Raw genomic sequence first — 20,075 nt, 5'->3', positions numbered from 1 at the left:
GAAATACTTTCTGATGACAACAGATGTTAGAACCTGCAATTCTCAGCTGCATCCTGAAATTTAGACCATTCCAAGTCACCAGGGGGTGGAAAAAAAAAAAAAAAAACCTATATAAATAAATACTATTTTCTGAGGAGTACATTTAAGACCATGGAGTTCTCAAAATCTCAAAAAAGTATAGATGGATTCCACAACACTAAAACACTAAAAGAACACTCCTGTAAACTGAGTCAAAAGATTAAACAGATCTCTAGCAGGTCAAAAGTAAAAGCCCTAAACAAGAAAAGGAATAAGCTCCTCTCTTATTCTGGGGGTATTGTGGGCATGGGACTACAGAACAGTATTTTATAGACAACTGGCAGGATCTTACATGGGATGGGGAATCCCAGAGTCACCACAAAGATGAGTAGGTAACTACTCTTCAGTTCTCTCTTGCAGCTGGTCATAGACTTGGGGATCTGAAGACCAAAACTGAACTCTGATGTAAAATGTGAATACAGGTGGAAGTAGTTCTAAAAAGCATGGGCACGACGTGGGAAGACAGAAATAATCAGACATAGATCAGAGCTGCAGATTTTCTCCTCCTTGCCCACTTCATCTGCCTACCCCCAGACTCTGTGATTATTAGGACTAATGGACTAGCACCTCACTTTCTCACCACAGCCTCCTGTCTCATCAGCTGGCTCCCTCTTAACACTCTAACACCAGCATGCCCTGCCACTCCAGTGATACTATCTGCTCAGATGTTCTCAAACCAGCCAGTCATGTTCCACCTCAGATTCTTCCTGCTAGCCAGAATGCCTTCTACTCAGACATCTGCATGATCTTCTACTTTGTTCATTTAGTCTCTACTTAAATGAAAAGTTAAGGGGTCTTTTCTGGAGAAGGAAATGGCAACCCACTCCAGTAATCTTGCCTGGAGAATTTCATGGACAGAGGGGCCTAGCAGGCTACAGTCCATGGGGTTGCAAAGAGTCAGCCATGACGAGCAACTATCACTCAAGGGGCCCTCTCAAACCACCTTACTTAAACAGCACCCTATGCCCCCATCTTTTATTACTCTCTCCTTATCTTGCTTTTCCTGTAAGGCATGCATGAATACCTGGCATATTTTTATTGTTTTTTTATCTGTCTTTCCTCTTAGAATATAAGTTTCATGAAAGTAGAGATTTTTTGGTATATGAGGCTCCAGGCACTCATATATTTATTAAATGAAGAAGTTTACTAAATATACAAGGGTGTTGAACTGCATGTAATATTATAGTTGTTAAATACCAAGAAAAGCTTTCCTTTCCAAATCAGGAAAACAAAACACAAAATCATAGTATACCAACTGTGATGGTTAATTTTGTGTGGCAAATCAGCTAGGTCAAAGTACCCAGATATTGGTCAAACATTATTTGAGCTGTGTCTGTGAAGGTGTTTTTGATGAGATTAATATTTAAACCAATAGACTTTGCATTATGTGAGTGGGCTTCATCCAATCAGTTGAAGGCCTTCAGAGAAAAGGACTAATCTCCTTAAACAAGGGCTTACCTGGTAACTCAGCAGCATAAAAAATCTGCCTGCAATGCAGGAGACCCTAGTTCGATTCCTGGATTGGGAAGATCCACTGGAGGAGGGAAAGGCCACCAACTCCAGTGTTCTTGGGCTTCCCTGATGGCTCAGCTGGTAAAGAATCTGCCTGCAATATGGGAGACCTGGGTTTGATCCCTGGGTTGGGAAGATCCCCTAGAGAGGAGAACAGCTACCCATTTATTCTGGCCTGGAGAAAATGTAGTCTATGGGGTCACAAAGAGTCAGACATGACTCTGCGACTTTCACTTTCACTCCTCAAACGAAAAAAAGAGTTCTGCCAGCAGACTGCTTTTGGACTCAAACTGCAACTCTCCCCTAGTCTCCACCTGACATACCCTATCTATTTTTAATTTACCACCCTCCACAATCATGTGAGCCAATTCCTAATTTGACCCACCCCTTCTCTCTCTTTTCCTCTCTTTCTACACACATACACACACATACAGAGGTGGTTCTATTTTTCTGAAGAACCATGACTAACAATGTGTGATATTACAATATAACATTAAGTACAAAAAGTATAAATTTCCCCAAATTAACTTGTGTAGTATTGTGTATATTACTTGCATAAGCAAAAAAAAAAAAAAGGTTTATAAACAATGATAACATATGAAAATAGAAATATATTTAAAGTTACATTTAAATGCACTAATTAAAAAATGTGCCAACAATTTGGATTCAGAACCTAAAGAGGATCATAAAACATTCTCTTTGGGCTTAAAAACCCAAGTTTAAAGTTAATCATGGAAGGTAAAAAACACCTTTAACAAATATTTTTTCACACCAAAGGTAATTTGCTAGCTTACTTAGAAAAAAAAAAATCATATCCCAACTCAAAACTATTTGTAAAATACTGTTTAAAAATTTTTTTTAAGCTTTAAGATCAGTCTGTTTCCTCTATCTGGCAAATACTGTTCTAACTTTAAAAACATGCAACTACATCATGGAATAATGAGTATTCTGGACCCTGAAAATACTCAAATAGATGTTAACTTCATCACTTAAAAACGATACTTGAGAAAAAATAGAGTGAAAAATTTAAAATATCTACCTTATAACTTCTGAATATCTAATGTATGAACATTTTTATACTGATATACCAAAGTAACAGCAACCCATGAGCTTTTACCCAATTATCTTTTTAATAACTAAATAACTTCCAAAGTTGCCACTCTTTGGTGTACATTTTGGCATTCACAAATATAAATCTATCACTTCCGAAAATGACTTTCTATACTCTAATACAGCTGATTTCAATACCCAAATTTAACTGTTACACATTCTAAATATTAAAAAATGTAAATATGGCAGTCTGTCCATTAAAACTTCCCAATGATAATTCAGCTCTGGGAATTAATAAACTTACAATATAATTTCAAGGTTAAACAATATGCAGCCAATATTATGCTCAGTATTACCCTCTGTGATCTAACTACTATAGAATTTAAACTATAAAAATCAAATATACTAATATATAATTAGTTATATAAACATATATAATATATATTAGTTATATAAACATACTAAGTATATAATTTAGTATATAATACTAATATATAAAAACACTATTTCTTGGAGTTGCCAATTATAAATTCTATGGGCTGAACATCAGGAGTTCTGGGTTCTGATGTGCCAACTGAATGACTCCAGGGATGGGCCATTAATCTCACTAGTGTTCAGTTGCCTGAGGACTGAGAAATTTAGACTAGATAGCTGATTTCAGAGTACCTTCATGTTAAAGAAGGAAATGGCAATCCACTCCACTACTATTGCCTGGAAAACCCCATGGACAGAGGAGCCTGGTAGGCTACAGTCCATGGGGTGGCAAAGAGTCAAGGAGTCGGACACAAGTGAACGACTTCACTTTCACTTTCCTTTCATGTTGTGAAGTTCTGTGATCCAAGCCCAGGCCACCTTACCTGTGAGATCAGTCCCCTCAGGGAATAGGAGGAGTTGAAGTGGTTCACGGATATCACAAAAATAATCAATCATGTCTTCAAAATGGCTCTTGTCATCCTTCCATTTCCTATGAATGAAGATATAGGCAGCAGCCTGCATAGCCCAACCTAGAATCAATTTAACAAGTATTTACATATAATTTTAACCAATATCCACATTTAAAATATATATTTTAGAGTTTTGGGGTTTTACTATAAATTACTTTCATAATGAGCATCTCATGACATACCTTAAATTTGGCACTGACCTTGGATTAAATAACAGATACACCAGATGATATTCTTAAAGGAGTTAGCTAAATTGTAAGATTTTCAAAATTCTCCAAAGCCTGTTTTCAAGCCAAACCTAGCTATTGAAATACAAAGAAGAACTGCCTTAATATTTATTAGTAACTCATCCAAAGTTAAAATCCCAAATTAAACAGACATTTTAACCAAGTTACTATGTGTTATCAGGCTTACAAAAGCAGTAAGCAAAGGATCTGTTCTCAAGCCATGTGTACAAAGTCTTTAGTATTTCCCTTTCGGTACTACTCAATCAAAAGTAAAAGTGGAGAGTGAAAAAGTTGGCTTAAAGCTCAACATTCAGAAAACGAAGATCATGGCATCCGGTCCCACCACTTCATGGGAAATAGATGGGGAAACAGTGGAAACAGTGTCAGACTTTATTTTTCTGGGCTCCAAAATCACTGCAGATGGTGACTGCAGCCATGAAATTAACAGACGTTTACTCCTTGGAAGGAAAGTGATGACCAACCTAGACAGCATATTCAAAAGCAGAGATATTACTTTGTCGACAAAGGTCTATCTAGTCAAAGCTATGGGTTTTCCAGTAGTCATGTACGGATGTGAGAGTTGGACTATAAAGAAAGCTGAGCACTGAAGAATTGATACTTTTGAACTGTGTGTGGTGTTGGAGAAGACTCTTGAGAGTCCCTTGGACTGCAAGGAGATCCAACCAGGCCAATCTAAAGGAAATCAGTCCTGAATATTTATTGGAAGGACTGATGTTGAAGCTGAAACTCCAATACTTTGGCCACCTCTTGCGAACAGCTGACTCATTTGAAAGGACCCTGATGCTGGGAAAGATTGAGGGCAGGAGGAGAAGCAGATGACAGAGGATGAAATGGCTGGATGGCATCACTGACTCAATGAACATGAGTTTTGGATAAACTCCGGGAGTTGGTGATGGACAGGGAAGCCTGGAGTGCTGCAGTCCATGGAGTCACAAAGAGTCGGACACAACTGAGTGACTGAACTGTACGGAACTGTGGTAAATACACCTGACTTAAGGCAGATAATCAATACTGTCTTATCTGACAGTCCACGGAGCATGAAAACCCCGGGCCATGCACAGTAACTATCTGGCCAATCCAATGTTTTCTCTCAGAAATTTTACCTGGGACCATGGAGAAAACAAGTTGGTATGTCAGACAAACGGAGGACAAAAAAGCAGATAACAGAGACAGTAGTACCCGAGGCAAAATAAAGGGGGCCCACTGTAGTGAAGACCTAAACAACCTCTGCTATTGAGGCCCCTAAAGCTGACTGTGATCCAGAACAACAGGCAGTTTTCCACAAGGGCTGGTCAGTCTTTGGTTTCACCTCTTGAATATCCACAAGACTCCATCTCCCTTACTGCCATGTGTATCTTTACAACATGCTTTTCTTATTTCGGCTAGAGGGGATGAGTGGTAGTTTCTTGCAATCAAACACAACTAAAACAATAGTTACTGTCATTAGGTAGATACGGTAGGACCCTGAAAACATACAGAACTATCATTACATCATTTAATCAGTGACTTTAAAGACTGTAAGGTTTTGTTTTTTGGGGTTTTTTTGACTTTACTTGGTTATTTAGTAAAGTTGTAGGACTTTATTTGGATTTTATTTTTGGTTATTTCATGGCTGAAGTCACTGTCCACAGTGATTTTGGAGCCCAAGAAAATAAACTGTCACTGTTTCCATTGTTTCACCATCTATTTGCCATGAAGTGATGGGGGCAGCTGTCATGATCTTAGTTTTTTGAATGTTAAGTTTTAAGCCAGCTCTTTCACTCTCCTCTTTCACCCTCATCAAGATGTATAGAACAGTCTTATGGACTCTGTGGGACAGGGAGAGGGTGGGAAGATTTGGGAGAATGGCAATGAAACATGTAAAATATCATGTAGGAAACGAGTTGCCAGTCCAGGTTCGATGCACGATGCTGGATGCTTGGAGCTGGTGCACTGGGACGGCCCAGAGGGATGGTATGGGGAGGGAGGAGGGAGGAGGGTTCGGGATGGGGAACACATGTATACCTGTGGCGGATTCATTTTGATATTTGGCAAAACTAATACAATTATGCAAAGTTTAAAAATAAAATAAAATTAGAAAAAAAAAAAAAAAGAGGCTCTTAAGTTCCTCTTTACTTTCTGCCATTAGAGTGGTACCATCTGCATATCTAAAGTTGAAGATATTTCTCCTAGCTGAAATCTTGATGTCAGCTTGTGAGTCATCCAGCCTCACATTTCACATGATGTACTCTTCATAGAAGTTAAATATGCAGAGGGAGGACAGCATACATATGCCTTGTCATATGCCTTTCCCAATTTTGAACCAGTCTACTGTTCCACGTCTGGTTCCAACTGTTGCTTCTTGACCTGCATACAGGTTTCTCAGGAGACAGGTATGGTGGTGTCTTCAAGAATTTTCTACAGTTTGTTGTGATCCACACAGTCAAAGGCGTTATTGTAGTCAATGAAGCAGATGTTTTTTTGGAATTCTCCTGCTTTTCTTATGATCCAATGAATGTTGGCCAGTTGATCTCTGGTTCCTCTATCTTTTCTAAATCCAGCTTGTATATTCGGAAGTTCTGGGTTCACATACTGCTGAAGCCTAGCTTGAAGGATTTTGACCATATTATTTGGTTTGAGTAAGTACAAACTGGGGCTTCCCTGGTAGCTCAGCTGGTAAAGAACTGCTTGCAATGCAAGAGAACCCAGTTCAATTCCAGGGTCAGGAAGTTCCCTCAGAGAAGTGATAGTCTACCAATTCCAGTATTCTTAGGCTTCCTCTGGTGTCTCAGATGGTAAAGAATCCACCTGCAATGTGGTATCCCTGGGTTGGGAAGATCCCTGGAGGAGGGCATGGCAACCAACTCTAGTTTTCTTGCCTGGAGAATCCCCATGGACAGAGGACCCTGGTGGGCTCCATTCCATGGGGTCTCAAAGAGTTGGACATGACTGAGTGACTAAGCACAAGCAAGTTCAAACTAGAATACTATAGTCTACAAATATAAATAAGTTTAGCATAGGTCTTGCTGACACGTGTTCAACTGCTGCTCACCCACTGTATTTATTATCAGTGACAGCCACCGGATAGACACCTACATGTCTCTCCTCTTTCACCTGAGGACACCTACACCCACAGTGCAGTCGGTAGGCTTTGTGTAACTCTGGAGTGAGACTGTGTGGGTTAGAATCAGGGAGCCACCACAAACCAGCTGGTCAGCCTTAAGCCATTGTCCCTCATTGATCCCAAATGTAATAATAAGCATAATGTCACAATAGTATTTTACCTGATAGGAATTGTAAGAAATAAATAAGATTATTTAGCACAAAGTATTCAATAAGTAATCACTATTATCATTATTATGATTAAGTTACAAAAGTACCAAGGATATTGTGTCAAGGAACATAAAAATATAACAAAAAATTTTCCCATTCACAATTGCTCACCCCTCTTCTAGTGACTTGGAAATTATAAACTCTATTATTTTAAAGGTCATGCTTTACTTTACTTTTCTATTTCTAACAAAGATTTAAATTTAAATAACTTCACTTTTCTATTTCTAACAAACATTTTAATAACTGTCAACACTGAGTTAATAAACAATCTTCCCCTAAACAAAAAATTATGCTTTCCTCTTGTCTCTCTTCCAAAATTCGAACAAATCATCCAATAGTTCCCCCAAACTGCCATTATTATTACTACTACCATTCCTTATGTGTCACAGAAATATTTCTAAATATTTAGACTTGACTCAGTAAGTCTGTCTTGGCTTCTCGTATCATTTGTTTCTTATATCTCACATCCTTCTGTTAGTCCTCCTTAAGGAATTTCTGTCAAAAAATGTTTGAGTCTTCATATTTCTGAAATGTAATTTTTGTTGTTGTTGTTCTCAATTTTGGAGGCTAGTTTTGCTTAAAACAGAACTTGAGACTACCAAATAATTTTCCCCTCAAAATTTCAAAGCTATTTTGCCCACAGTCTTCTTTAACTTGATATAGCTAATAAGAAGTCTGATATCAATCTTATTTCTGTAGATCACCTAATTTTCCCCCTCTGAAAGCTTTATTGATTTTCTCTGTATCCCTGGTTTTGTGAAACTTTACCAATATGAATACAGGTATGCAACTTTTTCACTAATTCTGCTCAGCAGTGAGGATACTCTTCTAACATGAATGTCTCTAAAATTGGGAATATTCCTTCCATTATTTAAGAAAACATTATTTTTTTCTCTTCTTCATTCCTTTAGACTTTCTATTTGGAACATCTCTTAGATAGATGTTAAAAGTTCTGGATTTTTCCTCTCATGATTTTCATCTCCTATCATTTAAGGAAAATCTTTTAGCTTGGTCATCTGACTCATTAATTTGTTCTTCTGTGGTGTCTGGTCTACTAATTGATCATTTCAGCAAGCAACTCTTTAATTTTCAAAATTTACAACTGATTCTGTATCACAGAAGCCAATTTTTTACGGAAAAAGAACAAAAACTATAATAAGCTATGACACATACAGACAGAAGTAGTTTTAATAAAAATGTTGACTGAATTAATTCATTTAATTATCAAGACAACTATATAAATTAGGTAAAATTATTCCGATTTTATGGATGAGGAAACTAAGGTACATTGAGACTCAAAGAACTAGTATGTGGTAAAACCAGGTTTCAAATGCAGGCAGTCTGGCTCCAAAGCTGATGTTTTTAACCACTGTACTAAACAGCCTCTTTGCAATATGTACTTGAATCTCTCTAAGGGTTAGTTAAACACAGTTGATGTTCTCCTCAGAGAAATACCTGTTCTTCAGAGAGTCTATTCTCAGACTTTCTTTAAAGCTGTGACTTTCCTCAAATGTGAATTCTGCATTGTCTTCACAGTTGTTCTAGACTGAACACACTGACAGGTTGAGTGTATTTCTCCATTCCCAGTGAGACAGCTATAGGAAGACCCACAGGACTGTCATAAAACTTTTCTAATATTTTATATGTTTCAGAAATCCCAGAATGGCAAGTAAAATGACTGAATCGTCAGCTTCTTAGAACTCTCCTCTGAAGATATGATGATTCTTTGTGCTTTGCCTTCTCATGTTCCATTTATACATCACTAATGCTTTTCAATCTTTTTTATTCTCTTCAACTTAAATGTTCTTCTCTCTTTCATAAAAATCACAAAGCCTTGTGAGTCTTTTTCTCCCCATTTCATTACCAATTCTACATGTTATTTATGTTTAAAGCAATATCCCTATTTTTCTTAAAAAGCAATATCCAGATTTTTCTTAACAGTTTTCTTAGTAATCTTGAGGTTATCATATATTATTTCATAATTTTATGGGCTGATAAATAACAGTGCAACTAATCATGTAATTTGGAATTAGTCTATATAATCTGCCTGTCTCATACTTTTTCCATTGGAGGACATTTCGTCTTATCACCTGAATTTCTCAGACAAGGATGGAGAGTCTAGCAGGTTTATAAAGATAGATTCTGTGGGTGCTGGCATGGCTCTGCTACAACCATCTTTTTTTCAAAAACCCCATTTACATTATCAGCACTGCCTTCTCAAAACAGACAGGCATAATCTCTGACCATACTCTATAGTCTAAAGATATTCCATAAGTTTAGAACCTGGTTTTCCTTGGCTTAAATTTTCTTTTATCAAGTTTTAGAGTTGGCTAGGGGGGAAAAAAACCATTTGAGTGTATTTTTAACATTATGCATTCTTTTTCCATAAAAAGTAAGCCTTCCACAGCATTTTATTTTTCCTTTTTTCATTTTAGTGTAGATGAATATACAGTTAACCCTTGATCAGCATGGGGGTTAGGGGTTCCTGCCCTCGAGCACAGTTGAAAATCCACTTATAACTTTACTGTTATTCCCTCCATACCCATAGTTACACATCCATGGATTCAACCAACCACACATTGTATAGTACTACAGTACATATTTATTAGGGGAAAAATACCTCAAGTGGATTAAATTCACATGCAGTTGAAACCAGTGGTGTTCAAGGATAAATTGTAGTTACGAGAACCACAGAAATATCTATACTACTCACCTAATGTGCTAAAAACTGAACTTCAAAGATAGATTAATTTATCACTATTGTCCAAGTTTTTATTAATTCATTACAGTATCTACTATGAGACCATGGATGCAATGCCAGAAACAAAAAAGCAATGTGCAAGAGATGACAAACTGTTCTCTTCCACAAATTTGTAATCCTGAATATAGGGTATGGATGCACCAAGGAAATGTTACCCACAGGCCTCTCTTAAATGAGAATGAGTGATAATATGAACAGATGCAAATTTTATATCAACTCATATCACAACAATCATGAGCAAATACTATTTACTGACTGTGGTTGTGCATAACAATGGTTATACAAATAAATCCAGGAGAGTAAGTTCTATTTCTCAGAATTTACAAAGTAAACAACAGTACTATTAGATTATAACCCAAAGAATAAAATATTGATAATTAAACTAAATATTAAATTAAATTAAATTTAAAAATTAAATTAAATATTGATAATTAAATATAAATTATTATTAAAATAATTTATAATTAATTGATAAATAAAAATTGATAATTCATATTGGATAATTAAACAACTGAGGAGAAGGGACAAATCTCCTTCACACAATTACAAATAAAATACGTAGATACTCCCCACTCTAGGAGGTGAAGTTTAATTCTGCTATCCACAACCAGCACTTGTATGTGGACTGCTCTTACTGAATAAAATAGAGGAGAAAACATTAATTTTGTGGTGCAGAATTCTGGCAGACAGCACCTTAACCAAATGATTATAATTAATATCACCGTGATAAGCTAGGTTGATATAATGAACCCTCCCCATGAAATGAGTCAGTTCACATTTGTGGGGCTTTTCCCCAAAACCCATAACCCCCAACTAATCCTGAGAAAATGTCATTTTCTGTGGAAAATTCTTAAAGAGATGGGAATACGAGACCATCTGACCTGTCTCTTGGGAAACCTGTATGCAGGTCAGGAAGCAACAGTTAGAACTGGACATGGAACAACAGACTGGTTCCAAACAGGAAAAGGAGTACGTCAAGGCTGTATATTGTCACCCTGCTTATTTAACTTATATGCAGAGTACATCATGAGAAACGCTGGGCTGTAAGAAGCACAAGCTGGAATCAAGATTGCCGGGAGAAATATCAATAACCTCAGATATGCAGATGACACCACCCTTATGGCAGAAAGTGCTTTTCACTAACTAAAAAGCCTCTTGATGAAAGTGAAGGAGGACAGTGAAAAACTTGGCTTAAAGCTCAACATTCAGAAAATGAAGATCATGGCATCTGGTCCCATCACTTCATGGGAAATAGATGGGGAAACAGTGGAAATAGTGTCAGACTTTATTTTTTGGGGGTTCCAAAATCACTGCAGATGGTGACTGCAGCCATGAAATTAAAAGACACTTACTCCTTGGAAGGAAAGTTATGACCAACCTAGATAGCATATTTAAAAGCAGAGATATTACTTTGCCAACAAAGGTCCATCTAGTGAAGGCTATGGTTTTTCCAGTAGTCATGTATGGATATGAGAGTTGGATGGTGAAGAAAGCTGAATGCAGAAGAATCGATGCTTTTGAACTGTGGTGTTGGAGAAGACTCTTGAGAGTCCCTTGGCCTGCAAGGAGATCCAGCCAGTCCATCCTAAAGGAGATCAGTCCTGGGTGTTCAGTGGAAGGACTGATACTGAAGCTGAAACTCTAGTACTTTGGCCACCTCATGAGAAGAGCTGACTCACTGGAAAAGACCCTGATGCTGGGAGGGATTGGCGGCAGGAGCAGAAGGGGATGACAGAAGATGAGATGGCTGGATGGCATCACTGACTCAATGGACAGGGGTTTGGGTGGACTCCGGGAGTTGGCAGTGGACAGGGAGGCCTGGCGTGCTGTGATTCATGGGGTTGCAAAGAGTCAGACACGACTGAGCGACTGAACTGAACTGAACTGTAGTAAGAGCTTCCCTTGTGGCTCAGCTGGTAAAGACTCTGCCTGCAATGTGGGAGACCTGGGTTCGATCCCTGGGTTGGGAAGATCCCCTGGAGAAGGGAAAGGCTACCCACTCCAGTATTCTGGCCTGGAGAATTTCATGGGCTGTATAGTCCATGGGGTCACAAAGAGTCATACATGACTGAGCAACTTTTACTTTTCCTTGCACTTTTACCATAGTAACACCAGTAAGTGACTGACTGAATAATCTTAAAGCCCAAAACCATTTCTCCCAACCAAAGAATCTGTCAACTTCCACACAGCTCAGAGCTTGAGCTTTGTTAGGAAGTCAGTGAACACAGTCAAAACAAGAGCTCATTTAACTTCCCAGGTGGTGTGAGTGGTAAAGAATCTGCCTGCCAATGCAGGAGACTCAAGTGACCTGCATGGTGTTCTATTCCTGGGCTATGAAGATCCCCTGGAATAAGAAATGGCACTCCAGTCCAGTATTCTTGCCCGGATAATTTCATTGACAGAGGAGCCTGGTGGGATGCAGTCCATGGGGCCACACATACACACACGCACACATCTCAATGCAACCCTAAAAAAATTACTTAGTTCTCAATGTAATTCTAGAAAAAAGTATAATCCTGGTATACTGCCTGGCAGATGACTTAACTAAATTTATTAAACCTTTGTTCCCAATGGGTTTCCCTGCCTTTTTGACAAAAAAAAAAACAAAAACACATCAAAACTCAGTCTCAGCCAAGGAAGTCTGGCAACTGAAAGTACAAAAACTTATTTTTCAACTAGTAGAACAGCTAAGATGAAAATGGTCTGGGTTATGTATCTGAAAATACAGCTGTATATGATATCCAGCCAAAGAAGTAAAATATTTTAATATACCTATTTCTTCTGACAGTTTTCATATAAATTTTAATTCATTATAACCATTTAATAAAATTTACTGAATGAGTAAATCAATTGTTGGATACTTTTCTGTATACATTGGTGAAATGTGGGAAAGAAGTTGTATCAGGATGCTCTGGGCTGTGTTAAATAACAGATACCAATCCAGAGGTCTTACACCATGGGTGTACGTGTCTCACGTCAAGTCAAGTCTGGCCCCAAGGCTGGTTCAGAAACCAGTCTCTCACAGTTCTATTTGGCCATCCTCTTGGATGCAAGATGGTTGCAGCAGCTCCAAGTATGATGTGTTCTCACAATAATGTCCCAAAGTAGGAAAGGAATGGCATTGTCCCTTCATGAACCTATTTTATTAAGGAAGAAAATCCTTCCCAGGGCCTCCTAAGAAGTCTCCCTATTACATGCCTTTGGTGGAACTGGCTGATGGAAGGCTAAGAAAGGCAATATGGGGTATTTTCATATGCTTTCATGGGATGTGCTTATCACAGAAATACATTGTTAAAAATAGTGAAACATCTTCTCTGGCCTTAGATATTTTGTAATAGATACAACACAGGAAAGAAAGCTGCTATGAAACCTTCCATGATTTAGATACAGTAGGAAGCAATACGGAGAAGGCAATGGCAACCCACTCCAGTACTCTTGCCTGGAAAATCCCATTGATGGAGGAGCCTGGTGGGCTGAAGTCCATGGGGTCACTAGGAGTCAGACACGACTAAGCGACTTCACTTTCACTTTTCACATTCATGCATTGGAGAAGGAAATGGCAACCCACCCCAGTGTTCTTGCCTGGAGAATCCCAGGGACGGGGGAGCCTGGTGGGCTGCCGTCTATGGGGTCGCACAGAGTCGGACACGACTGAAGCGACTTAGCAGCACCAGGAAGCAATAAAATAATCAATCTACCGTTTAGTCATTAAATGGTTAGGAATCCTTGACTAGAAGCGCCCTTTGAAGAAAGGGTCACAGAGGGAGCTTCAAATATATTTGCTGTAGAGATCCTCAGCAGCTGTTACTCAGGGGGACTAGGCTCACTTACTTAATGAAGGTAATAAAACTGATGTCTCAGGTGTACCAAAGAAACTGGCAGGAGTGGGCTATTATTAACTCTTGTGGAGAGTCTTACTTCAATCTAGGAATGTATTCATCTTTTCTCTTGAGTTGTAAAACAGAAGAAAGGCATGAAATGTTAAATTTAGAAAGTGTCCACACTATACCAAGAACAGCGGTCCTGGTGGGTAATTCTGTGTTTATGTCTTTCTATAATTTGAAGAGAGGAATCGGGTGTGTCGTTTTTCATAATTGGGAGGAAATTTAGAGAAAGAGTCACATAAAAATGTTTTATTTGCTATAATAGTTGCCTTTGAAACTTAATGTGCCCAGCAAGCTGTGTATTCTCTTTGATCCTGGTAAACATAACCAAGTGAGGGAGTGAAGGGGTCAGAGGCAATCAATGAGTTTTTAAGATGAGTTTAATTAATCTTGAAGTTTATAAAAAGTGACACTTTCTATTGATAGCAGCAAAAAGAAAATGGAGAGTTATTGAAAACTTCAGATATTAACCTGGTACTGAGGGGTGGGAGCTTATTAGTGCTGTGGATGACATAAAAGGCTGAGACATTTCAGCCAAAAAATGACTGACAGGGAGTTGGTCAGTTGATAGAGAACTCTGTCAATTCATGTAAAACTACTGAATTTATATAATATGAGATGCATGACATATAACCTATTTATAACATTGAAAGTGTGCTAAAAAAACCACCTATAGTAAAAATGATATGTGTGCTCATTCACACGGTTGTGTCCGATTCTTAGTGACCCCATTGACTGTAGCCTGCCAGGCCCCTCTGTTCATAGGATTTTTCAGACAAGAACACTGGAGTAGGCTGCCATTTCCTCCTCCAGGGGGATAATATAATACCCCCACCTTAGGGGGATCCACCAAATTGGATGATATCAAAGACATTTATGGCTTAAAGATGGTTCTAGTCTTCGTGAATGTCCATTTTAACCAGGAGGAAGCTGGGTAGGAAGCGGAGAGTTTCCCTTCTCCATGGAGTTAAGTTTGGTATTATAAACACAATATTTCAAATAGAAAATTATCCATTCTTTGTACTTAATATACATGTGTGCTAAGTCGCTTCAGCTGTATCCAATTCTTTGTGACCCTATGGACTGTAGCCCAACAGGCTCCTCTGTCCATGGGATTCTCCAGGCAAGAATATTGGAGTGAGCTGCCATTTCCTCCTTCAGGGGATTTTACCAGGGATCGAACCCACATCTCTTTCAAATCTCCTGCATTGGCAAGCAGGTTCTTCACCACTAGCATCACCTGGGAAGCCCTACTTAATATACAACAGATAATAAAATTTAGGTGACTTCAGTAAATTTAGTGACTCTTAAAACTGTGTGAGAAACATCTTTAAGTGAATTTATACCTAACATAAATAGTTAATGAAATACAGTGAAAACCGAAAATTTGACCCCATAAAATGGATTACGTTCCCAGCTAATGTATGACCCGTTTTGTTGCATGTTCACGTGTAATAAAGTGTGCACTATAATCACTGTTTCTCCCGTGTATTGGGCAAGGTGGACAACAGATTTTAACCGAGTAGTTTCTATTCATGATCTTTGAAAAAAGGAGAATGCATATACAACACCAAGGGCAATTTTTTAAAATTCCAGTTATTTTTTTTTCCCCAACCCAGGGATCGAATCTAGGTCTATTGCATTGTAGGCAGATTCTTTACTGTCTGAACTACCAGGGAAGCCCCATGCTGTACATCAAATCCCCAGAACTCATTCATCTTAAATCTGGAAGTCTTTATCCTTTGACCAATATCTGCCCATTTCCATCAGCCTCTGCCCTGGCAGTCACCATTCTAGTCTCTATTTCTATGAGTTTGGCTTTTTAAGATTATATGTTTATTTTTTCTTCACCCACTTAACTGCCAATAGACACTTCAGTTGTCTCCATGTCTTGGCTATTGTGAATGATGCTGCCAGGAACATGGGGTTACCCTTCAAGAGAGTGATTTCATTTCCTGAAAATACACATTCAGAAGTGGAATTACTGGACTGTATGGTAGTTCTGTTTTGAATTTTTTGAGGAACCACCATACTATTTCCCACATGTAGCTGTATCAATTTACATTCCCACCAACAGTGTACAGGGTTCCCTTTCCCCCACATTCTTGCCAACGCTTGTCTCATCTTTTTGATAATGGCCATTTTAACAGGTGTAATGTCACTGTGATTTTGATATGCATTTCCTGAAGGTTAGTGATTATGAGTATCTTTTTGTGTGTCTGTTGGCCATTTGTCTTCTTCAGAAAACTGTTTTTTCTTTAAATCAGATTTGTGTGTGTGTGCTATATGAATTCCTTATATATTTTGGATATTAACCCCTTATCAAATAGATGGTTTGTCACTGTTTTCCCTATTCTATATCTTAACTTTTAATTTTGCTGATGGTTTCCTTTGCCGTGCAGAAACTCTTTAGTTTGATGTTGTCCCACTTGCTTATTTTCACTTTTGTTGCCAGTACTTTTGGTGTCATCCAAAAATCATTGCCAAGACCACTGTCAGGCAGCTTTCTCTCTATTTATTCTTCTAGGCGTTTTATGGCTTCTGGTATTACAATTCATTTATTTCCTGTTAATTTTTGTGAATGGTATAGAATAGGGATCCAATTTCATTCTTTAACATGTGAATATCTAGTTTTTCCGACACAGTTTATTGAAGTGAGTCTACCTTCCCAATGAGTATTCTTGGCTCCCTTGTCAAATATTCAGATCAGATCAGATCAGTCGCTCAGTCGTGTCCGACTCTTTGCGACCCCATGAATCGCAGCTCGCCAGGCCTCCCTGTCCATCACCAACTCCCGGAGTTCACCCAGACTCACGTCCATCGAGTCAGTGATGCCATCCAGCCATCTCATCCTCTGTCGTCCCCTTCTCCTCCTGCCCCCAATCCCTCCCAGCATCAGAGTCTTTTCCAATGAGTCAACTCTTCGCATGAGGTGGCCAAAGTACTAGAGTTTCAGCTTTAGCATCATTCCTTCCAAAGAACACCCAGGGCTGATCTCCTTCAGAATGGACTGGTTGGATCTACTTGCAGTCCAAGGGACTCAAGAGTCTTCTCCAACACCACAGTTCAAAAGCATCAATTCTTCGGCGATCAGCCTTCTTCACAGTCCAACTGTGAAGAAAGGAGAATGCATATACAACACCAAGGGCGATTTTTTAAAACTCCAGTTATTTTTGTAAATCAGATTTGACCAAAAAATGTTTAATATTCTGTCAGACAGGTTATTTTCAGGGAGGTCAGACTTAGGAGAAGTGGTGTCTGACCCAGTTTCAAATGTCTTGCTAAAGCAGGACCCACAGGAGCCTCTGAGGCTTCATTCAGACTTTGCATGCCTTGAGCACACTGAGAATGGATAAAAGCATTCATCAGAAGTCATGTGGTTACTTCTCACTTCTCCTTGGTCTCATCCTGAACAATCTAGATAAATTTCACAATTTGTGGTGGTTCCAAGTTTTTGCCACAATTCTTATGTTGCAGTTTGACAATAGCAGGATTAAATGATAATCTACATTGAAACCATGAGGTATGTGAGGTAGATTTTTAGTTGAATCCATGACCTAGACGCTTTTTAAATCACTATCTCTTTAATGTTTACTCCTCTTTTCGTGCTTTCTAAAAGCGCCAAGCTCTCTTTGCCAGTCAAGTGTGATCAGTCAGCAGACCACAGAAAAACCCACGGAGCCGTGAGCCAGGTGGGCCAAACGGCGCATGAATTCCTTGGTACAAAACACCGGGAGAATGGGCTTCTTATGACACCTCTGGGCTTAGTATTTCCTTCACTGTTACTAAGTAGTTACAAAGTTAGCGAAAAGTGAAAATCTAGGTCTAAACCACCATTACAGACAGTTGAAATCTAACTATCTGACATTTTTCTTTAAAATCTAATTTCACGTAACTTAGGAGACTCTAAACTGTTTAGTTAGCTTACCAAAACTCTTCACTACTTGAACTGGAATCTAAACAGTCTTAATGGTTTCTTACACAACGTCTGTTACTTACATACTGTAAGAAAAAATTTCCAAATTCTAAATTCTCATCCCTTCTCCAAATGGATAATACAGATATTATTACTTCCCTTTAGTCATTTATAATGAACTAAAAGAACCAGATGATTATATTCCAAACTCTGGTAAGCAAACATTTAGAAATGATTATAAATAGCAACATTAAATACACTCTAAGGTCATGGCAATTGTCAACAATAAGTCTAGCATAGTCTGAAGCAGGATGGAGCTCACCTGTAAGACAAATCCATTCCTTTTCTGAACTGAACTGAACTGAAGGTCATGGCAATTGTCAACAAGCTAAGTCTAGCATAGTCTGAAGCAGGATGGAGCTCACCAGTAAGACACATCCATTCTTTTTCTTTTTTTTCATTTTTTCCTGCAAAGTCCAACCTTAATACTCCATTTGCAGACACACTCTGTTTTATTTTTCCTGCCTACACTTTTGCCTTGTTTAATGTACTTTGCACTTATTCACTTTAAAGGTTCTAAAATTGGGTTTTCTTCAATCCAAAATCTGTTCTCATTAATGGTTTGCCTTTTCAAGAAATCCTATCAAGTCTACACATACTTTGTGGGCCCACAATATGAAAGACACTCTATAAGAAGCTTGTAACTTTTGAGATAAGAAAATGGGATAGCTAAGAACGAAATACATACAGGTTCAAAATGAGACAGTTTAACATTGTTAAAAATGACTATACCACTGCAGAGCAGGAGGAAGTAAAAATCAGGTGGTCAAGGAAAGAGAATGTGGGTCTGTGAGACACTAGAAAAATCAGAGGTCTGATACAGATCTCTGTAAGGCAAAAGGTCAGAGTGTAGATGTACCAAAAGGAACTAGAGAAATAAAAGGCAGCAGCAATACTGTAATGGCATTTAATTTAATCTTCACAATCACCCAATAAAGCTGTATTACTACTTTGTTAAACTGAGATATAAGTGACAAATAACATTAGGCATAACAGTTTTAGGTGTGCAACAAAATGATTCCATATATGTGTATTCACGGAATGATGACACAGTAGGTCTAAGTTAACATCTATAACCACATGTAGTTACAAAGTTTTTTCTTAAGACCAGAATTTTTAACATCTATTCTCAGAAACTTTCAAATATACAGTAGAATATTATTAACTACAGTCACCATGCTATACATTACATCCTCATAACTTATTTATGTTTTGACTGGAAGTTTGTGCCTTCTTACCAACCTCATGCATTTTGCCCATCCCCAAATCCTGGCCTCTAACAACCACTATCCATTCTCTATATTCAGTTCAGGTTTTTTTGGGTTTGTGTTGTTTATTTTGGGGGACTGCACATGTAAGTGAGATCACATGGAATTCTCTTCTATCTTATTTTTCACTTAGCATGATGCCCTCAAAGTCTATCCAGGTGATACAAATTACAGAATATCCTTTTTTATACCTGAATAATATATGCCACTGTCTATATTTACCATTTTCTTTATCCACTCATCTACCAATGGACACAAGTTGTTTCCATCTATTGTTTATTGTAAATAACAATCATGGGGATGAGATATCTTTTCAAGTTAGTGTGTGTGATTTCTTCCAATAAATATCCAGAAGCAGAATTACTGGATCATATGGTAGTGCCATTTTTAATCTTAAGAACCTCTGTATGGTTTTCCACCATGTATGTATCAATGTACATTCCCATCCACAGTGCACCAGGGTTCCTTTTCCTCCACATCCTCCCAACACTTATTATTTCTCAGTTTTTCGACTGTAGCCATTCTAACAGGTGTGATGTGGTATCTCATGGCTTTTGATTTGCATCTCCCAGATGATTACTGCTGTTGAACACCTTTTCATGTACCTGTTGGCCATCTGTACATCTCTTTGGGAAAATGTCCCTTTATGTCCTATGCCCATTTCTTAATTGAACTGTTATTTTGCTATTGAGTTCTATGAGTTCTTCATATATTTTGAATATTGACCCTTTGTCAGATAATATGATTTGCAAATATTTTTCTCCCATTCCAGAGGTTGCCTGTTTATTTTGTTGATGGTTTCCTTTCTTATGCTGAAGATTTTCAGTTTGAGGTAGTACAACTTATTTTTGCTTTTGTTTCCTTTGCTTTTGGTACCAAATCCAAAAAATCATCACCACGACTAATGTCAAGGAGCTTGCCACCTATTTTTTATTCTAGGACCTTAAAGGTTTCAGGCCTTATGTTCAAGTCTTCATTCCATTTTGAGTTAGTTTTTGTATATGGTGTAGATAGTAGTCCAGTTTTCACAACACTTTTTACT

The 20,075-nt window shown here is 38.1% G+C and overlaps 1 protein-coding gene across 3 annotated transcripts in view; it reads right to left on the bottom strand.

Annotated features, from left to right (window-relative positions):
• LCLAT1 (lysocardiolipin acyltransferase 1) overlaps positions 1–20,075 on the bottom strand; it is a 195,415-nt gene that overhangs the window by 80,445 nt on the left and 94,895 nt on the right. For all 3 annotated transcript variants that reach the window (XM_070379313.1, XM_005893608.2, XM_070379314.1), the window contains one exon: positions 3,498–3,644. In XM_070379313.1, the coding sequence (XP_070235414.1) occupies positions 3,498–3,644 (147 nt within the window). The remainder of the gene's footprint in view (positions 1–3,497; positions 3,645–20,075) is intronic.

Source organism: Bos mutus, chromosome 11 (genome assembly GCF_027580195.1).
Source record: "Bos mutus isolate GX-2022 chromosome 11, NWIPB_WYAK_1.1, whole genome shotgun sequence".
Classification (NCBI taxonomy): domain Eukaryota; kingdom Metazoa; phylum Chordata; class Mammalia; order Artiodactyla; family Bovidae; genus Bos; species Bos mutus.
This window is presented reverse-complemented; position numbering and strand designations above follow the sequence as displayed.